At 45.3% G+C, this 27,722-nt stretch overlaps 1 protein-coding gene across 4 annotated transcripts; it reads right to left on the bottom strand.

The window, feature by feature from the left end:
- Positions 1 to 33: 33 nt before the first annotated feature.
- Positions 34 to 26,483, bottom strand: Sp1 (Sp1 transcription factor). Of its 4 annotated transcripts, none has more exons than XM_006981843.4 (6): positions 26,305 to 26,483; positions 24,781 to 24,941; positions 22,984 to 24,496; positions 10,154 to 10,322; positions 1,190 to 1,389; positions 34 to 745 (listed from the first exon to the last, which is right to left on the bottom strand). In XM_006981843.4, exons 1-6 carry the CDS (start codon positions 26,309 to 26,311, stop codon positions 432 to 434), a joined length of 2,364 nt encoding a protein of 787 aa, XP_006981905.1. In that variant the 5' UTR covers positions 26,312 to 26,483; the 3' UTR covers positions 34 to 431. The 4 variants fall into 4 exon arrangements, with proteins under 4 accessions (XP_006981905.1, XP_015855875.1, XP_042121393.1 ...); XM_016000389.3 differs by having other exon boundaries at positions 22,984 to 24,352; positions 26,305 to 26,394; XM_042265459.2 differs by lacking the exon at positions 26,305 to 26,483 and adding an exon at positions 25,296 to 25,961.
- Positions 26,484 to 27,722: the final 1,239 nt, after the last annotated feature.

Here is a 27,722-nt window from a genome sequence, read left to right as displayed (position 1 = left end):
ATTTTTATATATATATATATAATATAGAATCTGTTTTTGTTAAAAAGTATTTCAATGATCATATATATTTATCAAGGCATGATGGCTTTGGGGGTGGGGTGGGGATCCATCATGGGAGAGCTCAGAGGGGAAACGCAGAAAGGGGAGGCTGGGGTAAGAAGTGTAAGAAGAACCTGGGATGAAATAAACGCTTATCAAAGGGTGGCACCAACAGAATTTTCACTAATATTTTCCGCTTTCAAGGAGTCACCAGTGACAGGTGGGTGCCACAATCCCATCTCTTCTCTTGTACCCTCCCCCAATTCTTCCCACCACCAAGCACATTAATGCCTCATGGCTCTCTTCTCCACATGTCTCTTGGACCCATGCTATCTTGCATCCCAGGCTTGGTGAGTATTGGCCCATATGTCTCTGGCCCTAGGTGTCTAATCTCAGAAACCATTGCCACTGATATTAATGGACTGTAGCTCTGTCACCTGCATGACGTTGATGCCACTGTTGGCAAGACGGGCAATACCCTCTGGACAGATGGCCTCCATGGCTACCATATTGGTGGTAATAAGGGCTGAAGGAGTGGCAGTGCCACTGCCTTCTGAACCTGCCCCACTGTCCAGGGGCAAAGTGCCCACACTCAGGGCGACCCCTGGGCCTCCCTTTTTGTTCTGGTGGGTCTTGATATGCTTTGACAGGTGATCACTCCTCATGAAACGCTTAGGGCACTCAGGGCAGGCAAATTTCTTCTCACCTAGATAAAAAGCAAAAGATAACTTAACCCAAAAATAGTCAGAACAAAGATGGGGTTGATATATGTCCTTCAAAATCTCACTTAAGGGGGGCTGGAGGGATGGCTCAGTGGTTAAGAGCACAGGCTGCTCTTCCAGAGGTCCTGAGTTCAATTTCTAGCACCTACAAGATGGCTCACAACCATCTGTAATGACACCTGGTACCCTCTTCTGTCATGCATGTATACATGCAGGCAGAACACTGTATACATAATAAATAGATAAATCTTTAAAAAAATCCCAGTTAAAATGGAGCTTCTTCTTAAAACCTTCCGGATTAATCCAAGTGCTCTTTGAGACACACTCAGTTTCACATGTAAGTTGTTCAGGATTTGCACTCACTTCACAGGCATATCCTCTCTTCCCTTTTTGTCTATTTCTCTTCTTCTTCCTTGGGTCTTACTCACCTGTATGTGTGCGTTTATGTCTCTGAAGCTCATCTGAACGTGTGAAGCGCTTCCCACAGTATGACCAGTTACACATGAACGGCCTCTCCCCTGTATGCCAGCGCAAGTGTGCACGAAGATGTGAGGTCTTGCCATATACTTTGCCACATCCTTGGATGTGACAAATGTGCTGTTTCTTTTTACCAGGATCTCCAGAGCCTCTAAGAATGAGAACATAGTGATTGGTCACTCTGGAGACAGACATTAAGGAACCAAGAAGCATCAGCAGCATTACCTAACCCATTCTTTTGTTTGTTTTGGATACAGGGTCGCTATGTAGCTCTGGCTGTCCTGGAACTCCATTAAGTTGACCAGGCTGCCTTTGAACTCACAAATTCACCTGCCTCTGTTTGCTGAGTGCTAGGATTAAATGTGTGTGCCACCCACCTTTAATCCCAACACTTGGAAGGCAGAAGCGGGCAGATCTCTCCGAGTTCGAGGCCAGCCTAGTCTACAGAGTGAGTTCCAGGATAGGCTCCAAAGCTACACAGAGAAACTATGTCTTGGGAAAAAAAAAAAAAAAAAAGCGTGTGTGCCACCATACCTGCCATTAAGATTTACTTTAAAAAAAAAAATAAATAAATCTTAAGATTTATTTACTTATTATGTATACAATGTTCTGTTTGCATGTATCCTTGCAGGTGAAGAGGGAGCCAGATTTCATTATAGATGGTTGTGAGCCACTATGTGGTTGCTGGGAATTGAACTCAGGACCTCTGGAAGAGCAGCTAGGGCCCTTAACCTCTGAGCCATCTCTCCAGCCCTAAAAAATATTTTTTAACCTTTATTTATTTTATGAGTATTTTTGTCTGCACATATGTATGTGCACCACAGCATGCCTGGTACCAAAGCAGGTCAGAAGAAAATGTGAGATCTCCTGGAACTGGAGTTAGAGATGGTTGTGAGCTACCATGTGGGTGCTGGAAATTGAAACCAATCCTCTGGAAGAACAGCCAGTTCTCTTAGCCAATGAGCCATTGCTCTAGATCCTGTAGTTTTTGTTTGTTTTTAGACAGGGTTTCTCTATGGAGTTCTGGCTATCCTGGAACTCAGAGAGCTCTCTGCTTCAAGTACTTCACGTAGGATTAAAGGTGTGCTCTACCACATCCAGCTTGTGCTTTTTTTGTTTGTTTGTTTGTTTGTTTTTGTTTTTCAAGATAGGGTTTCTCTGTATAGTTTTGGTGCCTGCCCTGGATCTCGCTCTGTAGACCAGGCTGGCCTCGAACTCACAGAGATCCTCCTGGCTCCACCTTCTGAGTGCTGGGCTTAAAGGCATGTGCCACCCCCGCCCAGCTTAAACATTTATTTTCATTGGGAGCTGGAGAGATGGTCCAGTGATGCTTTTGCTCCTCTAGAAAACTGAGGTTTGGCCGGGGTGGTGGCACACGCCTTTAATCCCAGCACTCGGGAGGCAGAGGCAGGCGGATCTCTGTGAGTTCGAGGCCAGCCTGGTCTACAGAGCGAGTTCCAGGAAAGGTGCAAAGCTACACCGAGAAACCCTGTCTCGAAAAACCAAAAAAAAAAAAAAAAAAAGGAGGAGGAGGAGGAGAAGGAGAAAGAAGAAGAAGAAGGAGGAGGAGGAGGAGGAGGAGGAGGAGGAGGAGGAGGAGGAGGAGGAGGAGGAGAAGAAACAACGAAACTATACCGGGTAGCTTACACCTCCAGATTCAGAGAATCTAAAGCCCTCTTCTGGACTATTAGCTGCAGGGACATACACAAATAAACCTTTTAAAAAAGAAAAAAAATATTTGTCTGTGTGTGGGTGTATGCATGAGAACACAGGTGTCTGAAGAAGCCAGAGGCATCAGATCCCTGTAGCTGGAGTCATAGGCAGTTATGAGCTACCTGATGTGGGTGCCAGGAACTGAACTCAGGTAGCAAGTTCTTAACTATTGCCATCTCTGCAGCCCCCTATTTCTTTGGGGTTTTGTTTTGTTTGTTTTTTGATAATATCTTATGTAACACAGGCTGCCTTTGAAATCTTGATTAAGCAGGTTAGGCAAGCTCTTTTTATTATTATTTTATTTTATATGCATTAGTGTCTTGCCATGGGTTTTAGATCCCCTGGAAATGGAGTTAGTTACAGTTGTGTGCTGCCATGTCAGTGCTAGGAATTGAACCTGGGTCCTCTGGAAGAGCAGTCAGTGCTCTTAACCACAGAGCCATCTATCCATCCCAGGATCTGTTATACTAAGTTATAATCTGCATCCCCTCCAACCCTGTACACGCTTTTTTTTTTTTGGGGGGGGGGGGACGGGACGGAAAAGAGCTTTGAGGCTGGGTCTCATATAGCTCAGGCTGGCCTCAAACTTACTATACAGATAGCCAAGACTAACTTTGATCTCCTAATCTTCTTTTTTCTATCTTCCAAGCACGGGAATTATATAGGTATGAGCCACCACCACACTTGGCATCAATGATAAATCTTCAGCTGATTGTAGTTTTTAGCTTCCAAATTCCAACTTATAGATTATCTTCCTCAGAGATGTTTTTAAAAATGGGGGCTAGCGAGGCTGGAGAGATGGCTCAGAGGTTAGAGCACTGACTGTTCTTCCAGAGGTCCTGAGTTCAATTCCCAGCACCCACATGATGTCTCACAACTATCTGTAATGAGATCTAGCTCCCTGTGGAAAAAAATCTCTGAGGTTCTGTGTTTCTTATTTTTAGTAAGACGAATGGTTACATCTACAGCTTCCTCTTCTGTATGCATAATAAATAAATAAATCTTTAAAAAAAAAATGGGGGCTAGCCAGGCAGTGGTGGTACATGCTTTTAATCCCAGCACTCGGGAGGCAGAGATAGGCGTGTATCTTTGTGAGTTCGAGACCAACCTGGGCTACAGAAGTGAGTTCCCGGAAAGGTGCAAAGCTACATAGAGAAACCCTGTCTTGAAGGGGAAAAAAAAAATTGGGGACTAGCCAGTTGTGGTGGTGTAATTCTAGGCTAGTCTGGTCAACACAGTAAGTTGCAGGACAGGCAGGGCTACATAGAGAAAGCCTGCCCTACTTACTCCTCCAAAAGGGTGAGAGGTACTAAGGACTTGAACTCAGGTCCTCTTATTTTCATAGCAAGTACTCTTAGCCACTGAGCTGCCTGCCAAGCACAGCATCAGAAATTTAATGGAGAAAGGAGAAAGGGTTGGATAAAACTTACAGGAAATGAAACAGACAGACAGGTGCAACAGTACACGTCTGTAATCCTAGCTATTTGGGGGACTAAAGGAGGACTACTTCAGCCCAGACCAGGTAACACAGCAAGACCCTGTCTGTCTTCAAGTCTCAAAATTATGCTAGCCAAGTTCTATAATGTCTTTGCTAAGCCAAGTTTATTTTATGTATGACCCATTTGTGGGTACCAATAAGAGTTCTAAGAGGGAAATTTTGGGGGTTTTAAGAACACGTAAATCAGAGAACTTCCTTGAAAACTACAAGTTAGGCTGGGAACCGTGGTGATCAAGATGTAGAGGGAGGTGGAACTCTGTGTGTTTGAATCCAGCCCAGTACATAATGAGTTTCAGGCCACCCAAAGTTACAGTGAGATCTTTCAACACCACCAAAAACTGCTACAAGTCAGCCAGATGTGGTGATGCATACCTGGAATTCCAGTACTCAAAACGTAAAGGCATAAAGAACAGGCTTGAAGCCAGACTGAATTACATAGTTCCAGACCAGCCAGGGATACACAGCAAAATACTATCTCAAAAAACAAGCAAACCAACAACACCAAAAAATACCTGCTCTGCTGTTTTTGGTTTTTTGTTGTTGTTGTTTTGGTTTTTCGAGACAGAGTTTCTCTGTGTAGCTTTGGTGCCTGTCCTGGATCTTGCTCTGTAGACCATGGTGGCCTCAAACTCACAGAGATCCGCCTGCCTCTGCCTCCTGAGTGCTAGGATTAAAGGTGTGTGCCACCACCGCCCGGCTGCTCTGCTGTTTTCCCTGGAACACAGGCTATGCTACAGAAGACAAGTTATTTTGTTTTGGTACTTTGTGTGTGTGTGTGTGTGTGTGTGTGTGTGTGTGTGTGTGTTGATTTTAACGGGATAAAACTTGTTTGTTTAAGGCAGAGTCTCACACTGGTACCCAAGCTAGCCTGGAACTTTCAGTAATGTTCTTATCCTAGTCTCCTGAATGCTGAGATTACAAGCATGAGCTACTTTGGGACAAAACTTCTAAGAGATCTTTTAAAGGGACTTGTAAAGACTAAATTACTCTAGATACAGTGACTACAAGGGGAAGAGTAAGACTTAGAGAACTGTTAAAGTCTAATAACAGCTGCTAGCAAGAAAAGCAATTCAGGAGGCCAACAAGAGAGCTCAGCAGGTAAACTTAATCCCTGGACCCCTCCCTCAAGTGACTCCCACCTTTTTACATGTGTACCATGGTACACAGCTTCCCAACTAAGTAAATTAATTTTTTCAGGGAATTAGACGTCCTCTCCTGGGTTCCACAGGTAGTACCTACATGCACATGGCATACATGCATACAGCAAGAAACACTCATATACACAAAATAAAAATGAGTAAATCTTTAAGAAAACAAATTTAAAGGAAAGAAAAATCTCGTGGAAAAATATTACATCTTGAGTAAGAGATGGGTGGTGGGGCACACACTTTTAATCCCAGTACTTGGGAGGCAAAGGCAAGAGGCAGGCAAATCTCTGAGTTCAAGACCAGCCTGATCTATAGAGTGAATTCCAGGACAGCCAAGGCTACACAGAAAAACCGAGAGAAAGGGAAAAAAAAAAAACCGCCTGGAATAAGTAAATTTCTCTTTTTGAGTGATAGCATAACTGTGAAAATGTGAAAACATGTAATTTTCCTAAAGTTACAGTAAAAAAAAAAAAATTACAAGAGGTGGGTTTCTATTCATTGATGTTAAGCAAGCAATTCCCCCACACACACACTTTTTTTTTTTTTTTTTCGAGACAGGGTTTCTCTGTGTAGCTTTGCACCTTTCCTGGAACTCACTTGGTAGTCCAGGCTGGCCTTGAACTCACAGAGATCCGCCTGGCTCTGCCTCCCGAGTGCTGGGATTAAAGGTGTGCGCCACCACCGCCCCGCAATGGCTGAACTCAGATTCACAGAGATCCACCTGCCTCTGCCAACTGAGTGCTGGAATTAAAGATGGGAGCCACCACCTCCCAGCTACAGGCAATCTTATAAAAACCATCACAACAGATATTTGGTGGTACTCATTAGGCTAGCTAGCTCCATCTGACTTCCATTTCTCTAGGCCAAAGAGGAACAGATTACATCCCTAAATCTATACACACATATTATGTTTGGTTTTGGTTTTTTTGTTGTTGTTGTTGGGGTTTTTTGTTTGTTTGTTTGTTTTTGAGATAGGATCCCAACATGTAATCTCTGGCTAAACTAGAACTATGTAGACCAGGCAAGCAGGCCTTGAACTCATAAAGTTCTACCCACTTCTTGAATTAAAGGCATGTGCCGCTATTCCGAGCCAGCCTGAAATCTTTTTCTAAGATTTATTTATTTAGTGTATGGATGTTTTGCCTACACGAATATTTGTGTCCAAAGAGGCTAGAAGAGGATTCCAGATCCTATGGAACTGGAGTTACAGATGGCTATGAGCTGCCACTTTGGACCTCAGCAAGAGCAGCAAGCGTTCTTAAATATTGAACCACTGCTGGTTTCAGGGAAGAGAGGGAGTGTTTTGATTCCTGGGAATATTGCTACACAACAACCCAGCACTCAGGAGATGGGGTGAGATGTTGCAAAGGGCTAATATAGTATATCTGAGTAGGTCATACTATGCAGCTCTTATTTCTAGCTCTGATTTCTTATTGACTCTGAATGCTAGGCAAGTGTTCTACCACTGAGTTAATCTCCAGCTTGTGAGTTTATTTGCTTACCTATTTTTGAGATAAGGTCTCAATATGTAGTCCAACTTACTCTGGAACTCACTATGTAGACCAGGCTGACCTCAAACTTAGGGTTATCCTTCTGCCTCTTTAGTGATGGGGATTACAGATATGCACCATCATGCCTGGCTCCATGAGATTTTTGTTTATTTTTTGAGACAGTCTCTTTTATTTAATTCATGCTGGTCTTGAACTGGCTTTTACACTAAATCGGCCTCAAATTTGCAATTTTCTACCTATACCTTCCAAGTGCGAGGGTAGCAGGTGTGTATCACTAACAAACCTGGCTTCACTGACTCTCTCACATACTTCTTTGAAACGCAAGTGCCGTACCAGGAAGCTGTACCTTACTAGCCCTTGTTTGCAGCTGGAATGTTTCTCGGGTCTCGCCGCGGCCCGCGGCGCCCCCCCCCACCCCCCTTGGGAAACTTCAGTTGAGTGGTGGTGGCAGTGCACGCCTTTAATCCCACCACTCGGGAGGCAGAGCCAGGTGAATCTCCGTGAGGCCAGCCTGGTCTACAGAGCGAGATCCAGGACAGGCATCAAAACTACAGAGATATCCTGTCTCGAAAAAACCAAAAAATAAAATAAAATAACCATTCAGAAGCATATATTAATAATAACTGCTTGGCCATTAGCTCAGGCTTATTACTAACCAGCTCTTACACTTAAATTAACCTATAATTCTTATCTATGTTTAGCCACGTGGCTTGGTACCCTTTCCTTTCTCAGTTCTGCCTTGTCATCTTGCTTCCTCTGTGTCTGGCTGGTGAATCCTGACTCTGCTCTTCCTCTTCCCAGCCTTCTCCTCTTCTGTTTGCTCCACCTCTACTTCCTATCTGGCTACTGGCCAATCAACATGTTATTAACAAGAGCTTTTATTTGTATAAGAGCATTATCCCACAGCACTTGCTCTCTTTTTATTTATTTTTATGTGCAAGAACAAGTTCCAGGATAGCCAAAACTACATAGAGAAATCCTATCTCAAAAAAAAAAAAAAAAAAAAAAAAAAACTTCAAACAGACAAAACAAAAAAACCTAAGCCATTATTCTAGACCTAAATCTTAAGGGTGAAAGAAAGGAATGCAGGTTCATCCTTATAATCTCAGCTACTTAGGAGACCGAGACACAAGAACCAAAAATTCAAGGTCAAGCAATGATATATAGCAAGACCGAGTCCACGTAAAATAAAAGGAGCTGGGTGGAGTGTCTCACATCTTTAATACAAACACTGGGGAAGCAGGGGCAGGAGTATCTCCGTGAATTCGAGGTCAGTCAGGTCTGAATAGAGAGTTCTAGAACAGCCAGGGCTATATAGAGACTTTGTCTCAAAAAAAAAATAAATAAATAAATAAGGGCTACTGAGTGTGGTTACACATGTCTTTCATTCTAACACTTGAGAGGCAGAAGTAAGAGATCTCTACAATAGCCTTTAATCCCAGCACTTGGGAGGCAGAGGCAGGTGAATCTCAAGGCTAGCCTGGTCTACAAAGCCAGTTTCAGGACAGCCAGGACTGTTACAGAGAGAAACTCTGTCTTGAAAAATCAAAAAGATCTCTATGAGGTCGAATAGTGAGACCTTGTCTCATAAAACTCACTCTGTATATCAGACTGGCCTCAAACTTAGAGATTGGCCTGCCTCTGTCTCCAAGTGCTGAGATGAAAGGCATAAACCAGCATACCTGGCCAAAGAACCAGATATAAAATATATTTCTGATCCCACCTCCCAAGTGCTGGGATGTTGTGTAGGAATCAATATCCTCGGGGGTTAAAACACTATCTCTCAGAGGATGAACAACTCAAAGTTTCAGAAAGCCCCTGAAACTGATCACACTCACAAGGCCCCTTCCAAGAGTAAAAAAAACTGCTGAGAGTTACTCTCAGACAAGCCAAGCTGCAAAAGAGAAGACTCTAAAGAGCCCAGAGAGCTGCCTTGAAGGGGCTTAGACCACTGTTCTACATGAAAGGGGTACACGTCACCCACTGGGCTGCCTGGGTGCTGTGCAGTGCAGTCATCCATGCTGGGTAGGCTCTGGGGATTTCGTTGTCTTTGAGTCACTTCTGCTCCTTCTCTGTAAGTTACTCCTCGCCCCGTATTCCTTTAACTAACCCCAATAAAACTCCCTGGTTTACCCAGTTGGGCTTTGTTGGTACCATACTTGTTCTGTCATGGGATCTTTGTTAGGTATAAATGGCCAACTGTGGTGCCTATTAGCACACCAAAGCACATGCTGGCCTCCAGCCTCTCTCAACATAGCAAATACCTGTTACAGAGTTCATCCTGGCTCTTCTCACCCCACCCCTACCCTACACTTCTCCAGATCAGAGGCTTTCCTCACCAAGCTTCTCATTTCCATACAACCCTGCCATTTCCAACAAACACTCTCTTGCCTTTTCATCTTCCTCTCTTTGTCTTCCTCTCTCACTCTCTTCCCTCTTCTCTCTCCTCTCATGGCTGGGTCCAATCTGTTGTCCATGTTTACTCTACTTTCTCTCCCTGCTCTGGACTCTGGCTGTATTCTCTCTTACATCTACAATAAAAACTTCCCCTCAACCATACCCTGGAGTGGTCATGTCCTCATTTAATACATCTGGTGTCAAAACCCTCACTTTATGCACTCTCTACACATTCTGGGGTTAAGTAGGTACGTGTATGTGTTGCATCTCCCCAGGAAGAGTCTGTCACACAACATGGGATTACAGGATGTGTGACCACAACTGCTTTATGCAGTGCTAGGACTCAAACTCGGGACTCCATAAATGCTAGGTAAGCCCTTTACCAAATGAGCTATACACCCAGCCCTCCTGTGTTTGTTTGATTTTCTGTTGTTGTTTCGTGAACAGTGTTTCTCTGTGTAAAGCGCTGGCTATCCCAGAACTCACTTTGTAGACTAAACCTGCCTCTGCCTTCCGAGTGCTAGAACCATGCTTGGCTCCCTCCTGTCTTAAATAATAAAACGTACCCTTTTCCTCTTACTTCTAAGTCCATTACTTATTTATATTCAAAAAACAAAACAAATTCTATATTCAAGAAAATGAACTCACCTTCCTTCACTGTCTTTACAGTAGGGGCATGTACATGCTTCCCGCCGAGTCCTCCGACCAGCTTGGGGTTGGGGATCAGGGCTGTTCTCTCCTTCTTCTCCACCTGCTGTCTCATCATGCATCCCATCACCACCAGATCCATGGAGGCCAAGCTGAGCTCCATGATCACCTAAAATAAAAAGAAAAGGAGAAGGCAGTGAGTAGGACAGAGCAGCTCTAGAAACCTCACTGAAGCTGGGTGGTCGTGGTGCACACCTTTAATCCCAACACTCGGGACACAGAGGCAGGTAGATCTCTGTGAGTTTGAAGCCAGCCTGATCTACAGAATGAGTTCCAGGACAGCCAGGACTGTTAGACAGAGAAACCCTGTCCTGAAAGCAAAAAACAAAAAGAAAACTCACTGACACATCACATTCACAGTACCAACTTTTATTTACGGTTCTTTCTTCCATGAGCGGGTGTATGTGTAGTATACTTGTCCAAGCCAGATGACAACCTTTAGAAATCAGTTCTCTTCCACCACATGGGTTTCAGGAATTAATCTCAGGCTGTCAGCCTTAACAGTGAGTGCCTTTACATACAATGTCATCTCACTGGCTCATGTGGCAAGATTTCTTGAAGATCTCTTTTTTTAATTCTGACATAAAGTCTTGCTATCTTTGCCCAGATTGGCCTTGAATTCCTAGGCTCAAGCAATCTTCTGACTTAACCTCTCAAATAAGTACCCGAGGGACTCCCAAAGGACTACAGGTTTAAGTTTAAACAGTAGTTCCAAGTTAACCTTGGCTAAAGAGTAAGACTATGTCAAATACAAAGGTCAACATGACATCACCATCATATTGGAATTTGTGCCCTACCCCCTTTAATAACGGTTTTAGAAAAGAACAGTTTAATCTTAAAACATGGTATAGTTATACACTGAGATAAATTAAAGATTGGCCTTCCTGTGATGAAAATAACTAGGAAACCAGAGGCACAGTTTAATGACAGTCTTGGGCAAACCCAGTTGTTGCCTCTAGCATCCATTTCTGAAACAACTATAAATGTTAGATATTTTCAGTTTCTTCAAAGTAAAGAAGTGTGGCTAAAGCCATGACCTTCCAAGAAGATCACAAAGAGTCAAAACCTTGGGAATTACTAAAGCATGATGAAATTAAAATGTCAGTAACTAAACCAAAACAAATCATCATTCTAGGGACTGAGCCCAGAGCCTCTACACAGTGGACAAACGTTTTACCAGTCCAAAGGCTAGTTTCCATAGATTTCCAAAGACTCTGCTTGAGCTTTCGGTTTCCTATCTGTCATCTTGCTGTGATAAGCATAAAAACAACCAACTTGAGAAGCAAAGCGTTTATTTCATCTTACAACTCTTCAGTTAAACTCCATCATGAGGGAAATCAAGGCAGGAACTTGAGGCAAGAATCAAGGGGCAGAATTGGCTTAATCTCCAAGGCTTGCTTATCCTGGTTTCTTATACCATCTAGGACAACCTACCTCAGAGAGACCCAGCCCCCAGTGTGCTGGGTCCTCCTATCAAACAATTAATCAAGCAAATGGCCTACAGACTTATCTACAAGCAATCAGATGAAGATTATTTTTATTTTAGATTCATTTATGTGTATAAGTGTATTGCATGCATTTGGGGTGCCTGAGAAATCAGAAGATAACATGGGCAACTTAATGAGAACCTCCTCTCCCCTCCCCACAACCCCAAAATGTGAAGCGGGCTGAAGATATATGGCAGAGCAAGCACAGAGCTCTGGGAAAAACAAAGAAGAAAACCCTGGGCATCCTAGGAAGAAAAAAGCTGGGCATGGAAGCTGGAAAGATGGCTCAGCAGATAAATGTAATCAGTGCTCACCATTGTCTATAACTCCAGTTCCAGGGGATTTGACATTGTCTTCTGATCTCTATAGGCACCAGGCATGCATGTGATGCACAGACTTAAATGTATTTTACATCTACTTAAAACTGGTTCCCTTGGCCAGTGGTGGTGGTGAATGCCTTTAATTCCAGCACTTTGGAGGCAGAGGCAGGTGAATCTCTGGGCTTTTCACCTAGTCTACAAAGTGAGTTCCAAGACAGCCAGGACTCGTGAGAGAAACCCAGACCCCCAAAAAAAGATAAAGAAAATCCAATTATCCAAGAAAACCTCTGACCATTCACACCGGGAACAGAATAGTGGAGCATGGCTGTAATCTCAGCACCAGCAGGTAGATGCAGGACGACAGGGGAAACCGAGGCCAGCCTGGGCTATAAAGTGAGAGCCTGTCATGCACATGTACACAAACATAATTTAATTGGTGACTGTAATGAGAAGCCTTATTTTTTCCCCCTCCCTTTATATTTTCTGTGATTTCTGTATGTAGTTAAAAAATTTTATCAGTGAAAATATCTTCAGAACCGAAAGTTTAGACTGTGTAACTATCTCTTTGGTATATTATCATTTCTTCCCCCACCCCACCCCACCCCACCCCACCCCCACCCCCAGAGATTTAAAACTGCCCCTGAAAATGGGTAGTTTTCCATAGAGCTAAGCAATCAGTAAAACGGTGTTAATGGCTTTCCCCACTAGATGTCACTGTGACTATTATACTACCCTTCTCTACAGGCTGAAGACAAAAAGGAGAAAAGAGAAAGGGCCTGCACAAATTTTAGGAATATAGAAAGAATTTTGGAAGTCTCTCCATCAAATCTAAATATTAATTTCAATTTTGGTTATGTTCCCAACTAAGGCTTCAATTTTCTCATTCATCATGAATCAAAGGGTAAGGCAAGTCATGATGCAGAACGCCTATAATTCCAGCACTAAAGACGACAGTGCAGTGGCAGGAACATGGTCAGTCTTGAGGTCTCTGTCCCATAGTGAATTCAATGACAGCCTGAGACACACAGATAGTGTCATAACAAAACAAAAGAAAACAAAGCAAACCCTGACTCAACTTCCCCACTGCTAGGACTACAGGCACTAGCCACCACTCCTGGCTACTGTGTGCGTTCAGCACCGATTCACTCTCAACCACAACAGCAGCACAACAGCAGCACAACAGCACTCAAAGTCAGGGGTGGTGACACACGCCTTTACTTCCAGCACTCAAGAGGCAGAGGTAGGTGGGATCTCTGTGAGTTCAAGACCACTCATGTCTACATAGCAAGTTCTGGGACAGCCAGTGCTCCAAAGAAACCCTGCCTCAAAACAAACAAACCAGCAAGGTGTACAGAGCAAGATACAAGACAACTCTAAAACTACACAGAGAAATCCTGTCTCAAAAAACTAAAAAGGGGGCTGGAGAGATGGCTCAGAGGTTAAGAGCACTGGCTGTTCTTGCAGAGGTCCTGAGTTCAATTCCCAGCAACCACATGGTGGCTCATAACTATCTGTAATGAGATCTGACACCCTCTTCTGGCATACAGGCAGAACACTGTATACATAATAAATAAATCTTAAAAAAAAAACTAAAAAAAAAATAATAACAATAACAACAGTAATAATAATAAACTATTTCCATTACTAAAGAGACAGAGCAAGAGGATAACCACTGAAGCCAGTCTGGGCTACATAATAAAATTCTGCCTCAAAATTGAATTCACAGGAGCTGGAGAGATGGCTCAGTGATTAAGAGCACTGACTGTCCTTCCAGGGGATCCCAAGTTCAATTCCCAGTATCCACATAACAGCTCACAGTTGTCTGTAACTCCAGTTCCAAGGGGCCTATCACCCTCACCCAGACATACATGCAAGCAAAACACCAATGCACATAAAATAAAAATAAAAACATTTTAAAAAATAAAATAAAGCTGGGCGGTGGTGGCGCACGCCTTTAGTCCCAGCACTTGAGAGGAAGAGCAGATCTCTGTGAATTAGAGGCCAGCCTGGTCTATAGAGAGAGATCCAGGACAGGCAAGTATTCTAGGTTTCATTCATAACCACCAGCATGTTAGATAGTAGCTATAGCATGTAGGCTTGCAGAACCAAAATTTAGGGACTAAAGAGATGGTTAAGAACACTGACTTTTCTTCCAGAGGACTCAGGCTAGATTTCAAGCACCTACACGGTGTCTCATAACTATCTTTTAACTCTAGTTTAGGGGATCTGCCAACCTCTTATGGCTTCTGTGGACATAAGCACACAGTACAGAGGCATACATAAATTTTTTTTTAAAAAATGAAATCTTTTTAAAATTATTTTTAAAAACTTTTTTGCCGTGTGGTACTGGTGCACGCCTTTAATCCCAGCACTCAGGAGGCAGAGGCAGGCGGATCTCTGTGAGTTTGAGGCCAGCCTGGTCTACAGAGCTAGTTTCAGGACAGGCTATAGTTAGTTCTAAGTTAGTCTGGGCTATAGCATATCAGTCTCAAAAACAACAATAAACACTCAGTGTGGTGATATATACCTATAACCTGTGGAGATATATATCTGGGAGATAGGAGCAGGCAGATCAAGAATTCAAGGTCATCCTTTGCTATATCTCAACGATAGACTATGAGACAGCCTCAAAAATTAGGAAAAGGAGACCTGAAGGCAATATCCAGAATCACATGGAACAGATTAAGAACAATAAGGTAAGTTTGTTGTTAACAATAGCTTCTCAGAGAAAAAATAAGAAAGGCAGTCAGAGGTTGGTCTGCAGAGAGCTTACCTAGCATACATTAAGTCCTGCGTTTGATCCTCAGTACTACATAAATTGGGTACAGCAGTAGGCATTTATAAACTCAGCACTGGGTAAATAATAGAAGAATATCAGAAATTTAAGGTCCCGGTGCTAGAAAGATAGCTCATTAGGTAAGAATGATTGTTATATAAACATTAGTAACTGAGTTCAAATCTCCAGTACCCATATGACAGCTGTGCAGACTACATAATATTTGTATAGCCCCAGCAATGAGGGAGGTGGGCAGAGGCAAACAGATCCTAGAAATAAAATGGCCAGCCAGCCACAGCCAGCCAGCTTAGCTGAAAATATGAACTTCTAGTTCAGAGAGAGACCCTGTCTCAAAGCAATAGAGCTGACAGAGAGAGAAACCTGAGGTCTTGTTAGAACCTCTGCATGCAGGCACGTGAATGTAGGTTCACTTAACACATACACAAAGTTCAAGGTCTTTATCAGCTACACAGTGAGTTTAAGGCTATTCTGGACTACGTGAAAGAAATAAAATAACACAAAAAGAGTCAAAAAGCAAGAGAGATGGCTCAGTAGTTAAGAATACTGGCTGCTCTTCCAGAAGACCTGGATTCAATTCCCAACTCCCACATGGCAGCTCACAACCATCTGAAACTCCAGTTCTGAAGGATCTGACATCTTTTGGCTTCTGTGCAAACAAGGCATGTAAGTGCACAGACATACATGCAGGCAAAACACACCCATATACATTAAAAAAACGAAGCAAAGCTAGATAGTGGTGGTGCACGATTTAATCCCAACACTCAGGAGACAAAGGCAAGCGGATCACTGAGTTAGAGGCCATCCTGATCTACAGAGTTCCAAACACGTATGTAGCACATAGGCACACATGCAGGCAAAACACTCATACACATAAAATAATAAAAATAAATCTTTAAAAAGTTGCCTAGGAATTTCCTGTTTTAAAAAACAACTTCAAAGTAGTTCAGCTATCATTTCTTTTGCATACAGGTAAGAAGGCAAGCACACAAAAATTAGATATGCAAATCCAAACTTGTATAACAAGTAATACCACCCAGCCTAAAAAACAGGGATGCACATGTAAAAAAACAAGTTAAAATCCAGATTTGCAACCAATTCTCCAAGTTCACTTAAAAGCTTTCTACAAGGGGGTTGGAGAGACAGCTCCATGGTTAAGAGCAGTGGCAGCTCTTCTAGAGGATCTGGGTTCCCAGCACCCACGCAGCAGCTCACAACCCTGCAACTCTCCAGTTCCAGGGAATCTGACACCCTCACACAGACACACAAAACACTTGTGCACATAAAGTAAAAATAAGTAGCTGGGCGGTGGTGGCGCACGCCTTTAATCCCAGCACTCGAGAGGCAGAGCCAGGTGGATCTCTGTGAGTTCGAGGCCAGCCTGGTCTACAGAGGGAGATCCAGGACAGGCACCAAAACGACAGAGAAACCCTGTCTCGAAAAACAAAAAAATAAAAGTAAATCATTTTTTTTAAAGAGGAAAAAGCTTTACACAGAAACAGTTTTCATTGGGTGTTGAGGTCACACCCATAATCACAGCAACTTGAGAAGTAGAGGCTGTAGGATTAAGCTTTGAAGTTCAGCCTCTCACTACACAGCTAGAGGCCAACCTGTGTTACATAACACCCAGGAACTAGAAGGGGAGAGGGGAGACCAGAAAGAACATTTTCTGGTCTTCAAAGGGGAAAAATTCTATGCAGGGTTTTGTTTAGTTTTGTTGTTGTTGAAAACCGGCTGGTCTCTAACTAACAACTCAGCTGAAGATGATTTTAAACTCCAAATCCTCCTGCCTCCCAAGTGCTTTGGATTGAAGGCTGGTGCTACCATATCCCTACTCAGTTACTTGAGTTAAATGGCCACACTGCATGCATAAGGCAGCATGACTTAACAATGTCATCATTTAGAAAAAGCTATTGGAATGAACAAATAGGAACAACTGAAATAAAGACTGTCTTCTCATATTCCACTGAGTTTCAAAGCAATAAAAGTACTTAGATTTAAAGAACTCTTCTCTTTGAAGTCACCATTAAAAAAGCACTAATAGCCAGGTGGTGGTGGTGGCGGTGGCGCACGCCTTTAATCCCAGCACTCGGGAGGCAGAGGCAAGCAGCTCTCTGTGAGTTCGAGGCCAGCCTGGTCTACAGAACAAGATCCAGGATAGGCACCAAAACTACACAAAGAAACCCTGTCTCGAAAAAACAAAACAAAACAAAACAAAACAAAAAAAGTGTACCATTAGAGGAAAAGATTCAGAAACAATCTGAAATATAGTTTCATTTGATAAACTATATTATCTTAAAATAGAAATATTTCTCATGACTTTTTGCAGAAAAAGCTAATTTTTTAAGACATTTTTCCAATCTAAACAATGACTTCTAACGTTCACATGCACTAGTCGAAAACACAACTTTTTTTTTTTAACATATTAGGTCTCGGCAATCTGACCCCAACTTTAGTGAGACTGCTGGTAAACCAATCCCAGTATCACATTAAACCTAACTGTAAGACAAAACATTTTCCTGACCCCAATAAAACTTAGCAGATGTAGAATTTTTATTTTTAGTGCCTGAAATTTTCTTCATGAGTGAATTATAGACATCAAGATAATCTGTTCTATTCTCATGCCAAAGCCCAGCCCCGCATTCTCTATTAGAACTCCCAAGGAGTCAACCAAACCCAATTGTTCAAAGCTGCCCCCATGCACACCCAAGAAGGCAAGTTTTCAGTGTTTGACAGAGGCTGAGGGGGGAAGAAATCTGAAAATTAAGACTACAAAATGAGAGAAAAGGTTACTGCTAAAAAGACAAAGGAGTTGATTAAAATAGAAAAAGGATATGGATTATTTAAAAACAAGTCAAAACAAAACAAAAAACAACTCTAGGGACTTATGTATCATTTCACTTTTGGAAACTAACCTCAGTTAACAGGGTGGTCCCTTCCCTCACTACCACCCACCAGGAGCAAAGCCTGAAAAACATGGGACACAGAAGTATGGGGTTTATCTTGGTTCTAGATTTATGCCTTTGCTTGTGTATTCAGCACAAAAGTAAAGAGTAAAAATCAACAAGAAACCTTAAGCAAGCATTTTAAAAATATCTTTTACGTTAAATGTAAACAGACTAAATGAATGAGCATGAAGAACACTATAGTCTATAGTCTGTCTCTCACTCGCTTTGTTGTTCAAGACAAGGTTTTCTCTCTGTGTAGCTTTGGCTGTCCTGGAATTCACTCTGTAGACCAGACTGGCTTCAAACTCACCGAGATCACCTGCCTCTGCCGTTTCCAAGAACTCACTCTGCAGCCCAGGCTGGCCTTGAACTCACAGAGATCCGCCTGGCTCTGCCTCTCGAGTGCTGGGATTAAAGGCGTGAGCCACCACCGCCCGGCCGTGTCACATTCTTATTTGTTAATGTCAAACTGCTGATAGATTTCATAAACCATGCATTTTCTAGAGTTCAAGATCATCAATAAACTAGGTAGCTGTAACCTATTGACATATTAAATGGCAAAGTTCCCCCAAAATATGATTGAGCAATGGAAATGCCTCATAACTGCTCTGTAGAGCCTAAAATACAACAAACCTTTTAGAAACTGCAAAGATCCAACTAGCTGGAACTACAAACTAGCTGGAACAATTCCATGATCTTGCTCTCCTCTAAATATTGAAATTCCTAAATAAAGCTCAAAAACAAGAGAAAACAAGCATGCTGGTATGAATTACCCAGAGTCTCATTTTCTAGGCTGTTCAAGTCAGCATTTGTAAAACTTACCCTCATAAATTTTTAGCCTAGCAGTTCATGGAAGCACATGCCTGTAATCCCAACACTCTGGTTTTTTTTGCTTGTTTGTTTGTTTTTTTGTTTATCAAGACAGGGTTTCTCTGTGTAGCTTTGTGCCTTTCCTGGAACTCACTCTGTAGACCACACTGGCCTCAAACTCACAGAGATCCGCCTGCCTCTGCCTCCTGAGTGCTGGGATTAAAGGCGTGCTGCAGCAGCAGCAGCAGCACCACCACCACCACCACCACCACCACCCGGCCTGTCTCAAAAATATAACAGTGGCACCTATAGTCCTAACTATTCAGGAGTTAAGGAAAGTTGAAGCAGGTGAATCACTTGAGCCTAATATTTGAGGCCACCCCAAGAAATGTAATACTGAAACACCTATCTTAAGAGGGGAAAAAAAAAGTATGATCCTCTTATTTTATTTATTAGTGTTTCTGTTTTTCATTTTGGTTTCTCAAGACAAGGTTTCTCTGTGTAGTTCTAGCTGTCTTGAAACACTGTAAATCAGGCTGGCCTAGAACTCAGAGATCTGCCTGCCTCTGCCTCCCGAAGTGCTGGGATTAAAGGTGTTCGCTACCACTGCCCGGCTTTTTTTTTTTGTGTGTATTTTATTATAAATTAGTTCTAAGTGTTAGTAGCTCACACATATAAATGAATGATTTTAGCCCGGGCTACAGAGTAAGACCCTGTGCCCTGCTAAGTGGTGGTGGCACACACTTTTAATCCCAACACCATGGAGCAAGAGGCAGGCAGAGCTCTGTGAGTTGGAGATCAACCTCCTCTACAAAGGAAGTTCCAGGACAGCCAGAGCTACACAGAAAAACCCTGTCTCGAAAAAACAAACAAAACAAAAACAAACCCCAAAGACCTTGAGTCCAATTTCCCAAAAATCTATATGATAACTTTTTAAAAACTTATTTTGGGCCAGGCGGTGGTGGCACACGCCTTTAATCCCAGAACTCGGGAGGCAGAGCCAGGTGAATCTCTGTGAGTTCGAGGCCAGCCTGGGCTACAAAGTAAGATCCAGAACAGGCTCCAAAGCTACACAAGAGAAACCCTGTCTCAAAGAAAAATCAAAACAAAAAAAAACTTACTTTGCGGGGAGACAAGGAATCACTAAGTAGCTCAAATTGGCACTGATTCTCTTGCCTCAACCTCCCCTGACAAGGATACACACCAGACTCACAATGTATTGTAAAATAACAAATTCTAAAAAGGCTTCATTTTTATTTAATGGTTCTGATCTTTGGCTTCCTAAAATCATTTTGTTGGTTTTCACAGGTTTTTTTTTTTTTTGCATTGTTTTTTGAGACAGGGCCTCAATATAGCCAGCAGCCGATAGTCTTTCATTGACTGATCTGATTGATTGATTGATTGTGTGTGTTTTGTTTTGTTCGTTTTGGCAGAGAAGTGTTGTTGAGGCAGGATTTTTTTCTGTGTAACCCTGGCTGTCCTGGAACTCTGTAAACAAGGCTAGCCTCAAACTCAAGAGATTCACCTGCCTCTGCCTCCCAAGTGCTGGGAATAAAGAAAGGCATGTGCTACCACTGCCTGGCAACTGTCTGGCCTTTGAACTCAGGATTCTCCCAAGTAGTGAAATTACAAGAATGGGTCACCATAACTATATGGCCAATGATTACTCAGTTTGCACAGAAGGTAGGATGTTAAAGACTAACTAGGAAAGTCAGGTATGCTGGTGCACTGCTAATCCCAACACTAGGAGGCAGAGTTCAAGGTCAGCCTGGTCTACATAGAGTTCCAGGACAGCCAAGGTTACTTAGTAAGATCTTGCCTCAAATAAATGAACAAACAAAACAAAACAATACAAAAAAAACCAAGAAACTCTTCTTGGTGGAAAATTTCTAGTGGCTGGAGATGGCTCCATGGTTAAGAACACTGGCTGCTCTTTCTGGGGGACCAGTGTTTAGATCCCAGCACCCACACCAGGTGGCTCACAAATACCTGGAATTCCAATCCTAAGGAATCTGACGACCCCTGCCAGCTTCCTGGGGCACCCACCCATTCAAACTGCATAAACATACAGACAGACGGAAACACATATACATAAGTAAAATTTAAAGAAAAAAAAGAAAGAAAGAAAAGAAAAATATTTCTGGAATCCATTAAGTAATTTTCCCCTCAATTATGAGTTACAACCCATGAGAAAACCGTTCAAGTTGAATCATCACAATCTGGAACCTATGAGATCCACAGACCAAAAGAAGGCTATTGAGTTAGTTTCCTGAACCAAGATGTGAGGCTGCTTGCCTCCTGCTCTTGTCACTAAAGGAAGGAGTTACTACCCCAGTTACCATGCCTTTTCCACCAAAATGTAGCATATTCAACACATTGAATCACACAAAACTGTCAGCCAAAATAAACCTCTTCTTTAAAGGACAGAAGCAGGTAGATCTTCGTGAGTTCAAGGTGAGTTCCAAGACAGCCAAAAAAAAAAAAACAAAAAACAAAAAACAACAAAAAAAAAAAAACCACTGGCCGATCTTCCAGAGGAACCGGGTTTGACTCCCAGAACCCACCTGGCAGGCTAACTCTAATTCCAGGGTATTTGATGACTCCCTTTTCTGGACTCCAAGAGCACCACAAACTTATGTGGTCCACGGACATGCATGCAAAACACCCATATTCACAAAATAAAGAAAAAACAAACAAACAAACAAAAAACCAAAGCCAGCCTGGTCTACAGAGCGAGTTCCAGGAAAGGCCCAAAGCTACACAGACAAACCCTGTCTCAAAAAACTAAAAGAAAAAAAATGAAATGGAGGTAAGAAGAAAGGCAACCCTAGAGATACAGAGTAGTTTTACAATTTTTGATTCTGTGGTAGGACTGGTCATGGCAGCACATGCCGGTGATCCCAGCCTTCAGGAGGACTGACCCAATTCCAGGGTTACATACCTGAGATGAATCCAGAGTTCAGACACATGTTAACAAGCACTCTACCACTTAGCAAATTTTAGTCTTTCACATTCTATTTAGCTTAAATTTTATTTTTATTTTGTGTGTGTTAGTGTTTGCGTGAATGTCTGTACTCCACATTCTACAGTGCTAGAAGTAGGCCAGAAGAGGGGGGAGTTGGATCCCTGGGGACTGGAGTCACAGTTGTCAGCCATCACATGGATGCTGGGAATTGAACTCAGGTCCTTTCTAACAGCAGCCAGGGCTTTTAATTGCTGAACCATCCTTCTCTCCAATCCCAGTTTTACAATCTTTGTTTGTTTGTTTGTTTTGAGACAGGGTCTCTCTACATAGCCCTGGAACTGTGTAATCAGCCTGGCTTTGAGCTCACAAAGATCCACCGGCCTCTCCCTCCTGAGTGCTGGGATTAAAAGTGAACACCTTCAGGCCAGGATCCAGTTTTACATTCTTTTTTGTTTTTTTTGAGACAGAGTTTTTCTGTGTAACAGCTCTGGCTGTCCTGGAACTCCCTTTGTAAACCAGGCTGGCCTCCAACTCGAAGAGCTCTGCCTGCCTCTGCCTCCCGAATGCTGGGATTAAAGACATAAGCCACCACCGTCCAACTGCCTCAGTTTTACATTCTTTTTTTTTTTTTTTTTTTTTTTCTGATTTTTCGAGACAGGGTTTCTCTGTGTAGCTTTGTGCCTTTCCTGGATCTTGCTCTCTAGACCAGGCTGGCCTCGAACTCACAAAGATCCACCTGCCTCTGCCTCCCGAGTGCTGGGATTAAAGGCGTGCGCCACCACCGCCCGGCTTCAGTTTTACATTCTTAAAAGGGTGTTTTTGAGCCGGGCGGTGGTGGCGCACGCCTTTAATCCCAGAACTCGGGAGGCAGAGCCAGGCGGATCTCTGTGAGTTCGAGGCCAGCCTGGGCTACCAAGTGAGTTCCAGGAAAGGCGCAAAGCTACACAGAGAAACCCTGTCTCGAAAAAAACCAAAAAAAAAAAAGGGTGTTTTTGAAAAACAAATTGCAAACTATGGGCTGGGGATATATCAGGCTAGTATGCAGGAGAGTCAGAGGCTATATTTTCAATCCCTATCACTGCTGGGTAAGGGGAAAAACCCAAAAGAATATGAAATATGACTGAGAATACATGTGGATCTCAAAGCCTAAATATTTACTACCTGACCTTATACAGAAAGCTTACCAAACTTTATTTTGTGGTACCAAGACACTGGGAAGTAGAGACCACAGGACATTACTCAGAAATGCTCCTTTCTCATCAGATCAACTGGGGGAAAAAATTGCTATTGAATCAGCTCAAAATGTCTTGAACAAAACATTTTACACTTGCCTGATTAGTCCTTGAGGAAACATTTCAGAAAGCTCTACTTCCTCCTTAAGATTCAACAGTTTCAGGGAAGCATTAGAGTTAGTTCGTAATAAATACAAAAGAATGGATATCTTACCTGGGGCATTTGTTATAGCCAAAGGCAGGCCTGGAAGCTGGTGCACCTGGATCCCTGAAGTACCCAATGCACTGAGGTTAATGGTCTGGAGGCCTGGCATGGAGGAAAGTTGAGCAGCATTCACAGTGACTGTGCCAGCAGGAATGGAGGAAGCTGAGGCAATGGGTGTTAGGGTGGTATTGCTGCTGCTGGTCTGCCCCAGTGAAACGCCCTGCATCGGGGCCAAGGTGATTGTCTGGGCTTGTGGGTTCTGAACTTGAAGATTCTGCAGCTGAAGGGTCTGCCAGCTGACCTGTCCATTGGGTCCCACTGTTGGTGTCCGAATGATGATGGGACCAGAGTTTTGGACAGCCTGAAGCTGGAGGTTCTGAAGGGTTTCCTGGGAAATAGCTTGAGTTGTGAAGGTCTGCCCTGACAATGGTGCTGCTTGGAGGGCCTGAAGAGCTTGTCCCCCTTGAACTAGCTGAGGCTGAATAAGAATTTGTTGTTGCTGTGTCTGCTGACTCTGCTCTCCCTCTTTTTGCTGACTTCCTTGCAGGGATCCTCCTGATGTCTGGTTCTGCTGGATGTTGAGAGAATCAGACCCTTGTAGCCCACCAACCCTCTGGGGTGTCTGGCCTTGAGAACTGGTCCCTGATGATCCGCTGGTGGTAAAGTTCATAATTCCCATGTTGCTGGTGGTAGTAGTTGTTGAGTAGCTATTGGCATTGGTGAAAAAGGAGCTGGAACTAGCTTGTGATGACACCAAGCTGGCAGAACTGATGGCAGTCCCTGAGGTGACAGGCTGTGAGCCGCTCTCCTGGGATCCAGAACTGCTGATCGTGACTGCCTGAGAGCTGGGAGTCAAGGTAGCTGCAGAAACGCTGTTGACAGGTAGCAAGGTGATGTTCCCATTCAGGGCCACTGGTACATTGGTCACATACTGAGTCTGTCCTGAGAGCACATTATTAGCAAGGCCTTGGAGGGGGACAGCCTGCTGGAGTAGATTTGGCATAGCAGCAATTATGTTGCCCCCACTTCCTCTGTTTGTGATGATCTGTTGGTTTGCACCCGGTATGATCTGTATTTGACCAGAACCATCCTGCTGCACTTGGGCCCCAGTGGCAGCAAACTGCAGCTGCTGCCCATCAACAGTCTGGAACTGTGGGATTACTTGATACTGAATGTTAGGCATTACTCCAGGTAGACCTGTCAGAACTTGCTGGTTTTGTAAGTTGGGGGTAGCAGCCACAACGTACTGCCCACCAGAGACTGTGCGATTCTTGGAAGACTCACTGCCATTGCTGCCATTGGTACTGTTGCCACTCTGTTCCTTTGAGGTAGGGGTAGCCCCAGAGGAGGAAGAGATGATCTGCCAGCCATTGGCACCCTGTGAAAGTTGTGTGGCTGTGAGGTCAAGTTCACCTGTGCCCCCTGACTGACTCGGACCCTGGGAGTTGTTGCTGTTCTCATTGGGTGACTCAATTCTGCTGCAGGTTGCTGCCAGCAGAGCCAAAGGAGATGGCTGGGATTCCTGGCCAGAAGAGAGGAAAGGAGTTAGTGGCACCCAACAGCCGGCCTAGGGGGCAGTATTCAACAGACAGACAGCAACAAGGCAGGCGTATGAAGAGCAAAATCCAGAAACAAAACGCTGACTTTGTGTACTGTTCCAACTTTCATGTTTGGGGACCCTCTAGATCACCTATCTGTCTGTGTGTACTTCTCTACGGTATTTTCCCCCAGTATATTGGATTAAGGAATTTTCCCAGGATATTTACACCCTCTCAACACCTTCCCCATCTTTGATTGATCACTCACCTGCCCTCCTCCGCCACCACTGCTGCTGCTACTGCCTGTGCTGCTGCTTCGAGTCTGAGAAAAGGCCGCACCACCACCATTACCGTTACCCCCATTATTGCCACCAACACCTTTTTCAATCTTCACCACGGCTGTAACTTCATCCATGGAGTGATCTTGGTCTAAAAATAATTATAAAACAATAATTTAAGTTGGGAGAAAAAAACAACACCTCCCTAAGGTTTAAAATAAGGCTTTGGCAAGCAGCAATGACTAACAGAATGGTTAAAAGCAGATTACAGAAAATAGGGCCAGATATGGTGGTAGGCCTGAAATCCCAGAATTGGGAAGTGGAGATTATCACACGCAAAAGTTCAAAGTAATTTTCAGCTACATATTGGGATGCCAGCGCCCTAGGCATGCAGGAGAGGCACATGGCTCAATGGTGTCCAAGATGGGTCACTATTTTCCCATGCACAAAATTAAAGTCAGAAATCACTCAAAAAGGGCTTCGGGAGCCGGGCATGGTGACTCACACTGGTAATCCCAGCACTCAGAAGGATGAGGTAGGTGGTTGACCAGTTCTAGGTTTGTCTAGGCTACAAAGCGAGACCTGGTCTTAAACAAGATTAATAGCACTTCTGAGAAAGGGAATTGGAGGGCAGTGTCTCAGGAATAATAATAAAAAGTGGCCCTTAGTGATGGCACACTCTGTAATCCCATCACTCAGGAAGAAGAGGCAGGAGGATAGCTGAAAGTTTGAGGCAAGTCTGGTCTTCATAGGAACTTCCAAGCCAACGAGTACCACAGACCCTGTCTCTAAAGGGGAAAAAAAGCATTCTGGGAGGAAGAGGAGACCCAACATGTGGGTGGATGGAAAATGTGCTAAAATTAGGATTAAGAGAGATGGGGTTAAGAGCAAGTGTAAAAAAATAACAAAACAGGGAGGGAGGCAAGGAGTACCCCGTCAGTGCCGACGGGGAGACATCTGAGCACACAGGTAAGGGTCTACAGTGGTCTAGGCTCAGCACGCAGGTCTGGGTCTGGGAGGGCGGGCCCAGGAGGAAGGGGCGGTATCGGGGTGAGGGGCGTGGAAAGGGCGGGTCAGATGGGGGAAGGGAAGCGTACGGGGGTGCGGGGGAGGGCCCGGGGCAGGCGGCGACCGGAGGGCGGACCGGAGAGGCGGTTGGCCCAGGCGGGGCCTGCACTGGTCGGGCCGCCCCCGCGGCGCCAGCCCCCGGCGGGAGGAGCCTCCGGCGGCCGGCCGAGGAGTGGGGGGTAAGGCCCGTCCCCCGTGGCCGGGGCGGGCAGGGGGCGGGCGAGGCCACGCTGCCCCCTCCCCCGGGGCGGGTGGCCCATCCCCCTCCTCCTCCGAGGCCCCGCCACTGCCCCTTCTCCCTCCCTTCCCTCCGCCCCGGGCGGGACCAAGGCCGCCGCCGCCGCCTCCCGCCCGCCCCCCCTCACAGCGGGGACCGCCCGGTCGGCCCTCGCGCGCGCCCCCTCACTCCCGTCCCACCCCTAGACTCGGAGTGGACTCCTCCTTACCGCTCATGGTGGCCGCTGAGGGGCGAGCTCAAGGGGGTCCTGTCCGGGGGGGTTGGGGGGGGCCGGGAAAAACGCGGACGCTGACGAGGCAAGCGAACCCGGACCGGACAGGGAGGGGGGGGTAAGGAGGAGGGAGCAGCGCGCCACAAGCCCGGCCTAGTCCCCGCCCCTTATCTGCCGCCCCGCCCAATGAGGGAGGGAGAAAGGCGGGACTTGCGGGAGAAAGGCGGGCAGCCTACCCAATGGGAAGACCCGGTCCCTCGCTGAGGCGTGTAAGGCCGAGTTGCGTGTCTGGTGTCCGCCCAGAAAGGCCGCCCCCTCGGTTTTAGCAGCCAATGGGAGATCCAGGAAGTAAGGGTGGGCGGGACGTGAGGACGATCGACTTGGGGAGAGACCAGTGAACCGCCAGGCGGGCTCCGTGAACGGCGGGGATAGGGTGAGCTTAGATAAGAATGGCAGGACAACGACCAATTAGAATCTTGGGCATGCCTGGGCAAAGTCCGTTTAGGAGGCGAGTAAGAAATAGGCCGGAATGGGATAGGACCAAGCGATCTAAGCCAATCAGAATTCAGGCGGGCAGTTAGGAAAGTTGTGATTGGACCGTCCCCGAAAAGAGCCGGAACGGGACTCATATTGACATGCGCTAGCATCCAATTAAACGCCGAGTAGAAGGGGAGGGCTGGAACTTGGAATGGGGAGAGGAGAGCTGGCTTCTCCCTCAGATACTCGGGCCAATGGGGGGGACGAGAGAGCCCTGGCACCGCCTCTAGCTTGGCCAATGGGCGCTTCGGGGGCCGCCCATCGTGAGGAGGGAACCGGGCTGTGCCAAAAGGCGCCCGCCGCCATGTTGGCCCCGCTCGGGAGGCCGCCCCGGCGTCGTTAGGTTGTCCGCGCCCGCCGAGCCCTGCGACTGCACGAGTGTCCGCGCCGCGCCGCGCGGGGCCGCTCGGGCGGCCGCCTCCCCCGGGTGCCCCGCGGCCCCCCGGACCTCAGCCCCGCCGGGGCGGGTGGGCGGCTCCCCCCGGCCGTGGGTGGGAGCCCTGCGGCGGCGGGCGGGACGAGCGCTCGGGGACGGCGCCCGCCCGCGAGCTCAGGCGGGCGGCCCCGGCCCACGCCATCTTCTCGAGCCGTGCTAGGTCTGTGGCCGGGCTTCGCGTCCCTCCTCTCCGAGGCTGATGGGCGCTGGAGGGCTTCCTGGAGCGAGGCTCCCCGGAGCTGGCTCCGTTTCCCCCTCCTGACGCGTCACCACCGCTGCCGCCCAGAGCACGGCCGCCTGCTGACTTCCTTTTGCAATCACAAAGGTTAACGATTTTTGCCCGAGGCGCTTGAGTCCCTGGCCTCCATGTTGCCTCCTTTACCCTTGTGTTCAGTGGAGGAGGCCTGGATAGTTCGTCGGGGACAGGGTGTCACCACCTTTA

Source organism: Peromyscus maniculatus, chromosome 20, assembly GCF_049852395.1.
Source record: "Peromyscus maniculatus bairdii isolate BWxNUB_F1_BW_parent chromosome 20, HU_Pman_BW_mat_3.1, whole genome shotgun sequence".
Taxonomy (NCBI): domain Eukaryota; kingdom Metazoa; phylum Chordata; class Mammalia; order Rodentia; family Cricetidae; genus Peromyscus; species Peromyscus maniculatus.
The sequence above is the reverse complement of the archived record's forward strand: the minus strand, read 5'-3'. Positions and strand labels throughout refer to the sequence as shown.

Coding starts and splice junctions, on each gene's coding strand:
- Sp1 (XM_006981843.4), bottom strand. Junction 10,323..22,983: donor GGCTATAACAAATGCCCCAG/GTAAGATATCCA, acceptor TTTTTATTTTAG/GTGATCATGGAGCTCAGCTT. Junction 746..1,189: donor ACATAAACGCACACATACAG/GTGAGTAAGACC, acceptor CTTTTTATCTAG/GTGAGAAGAAATTTGCCTGC.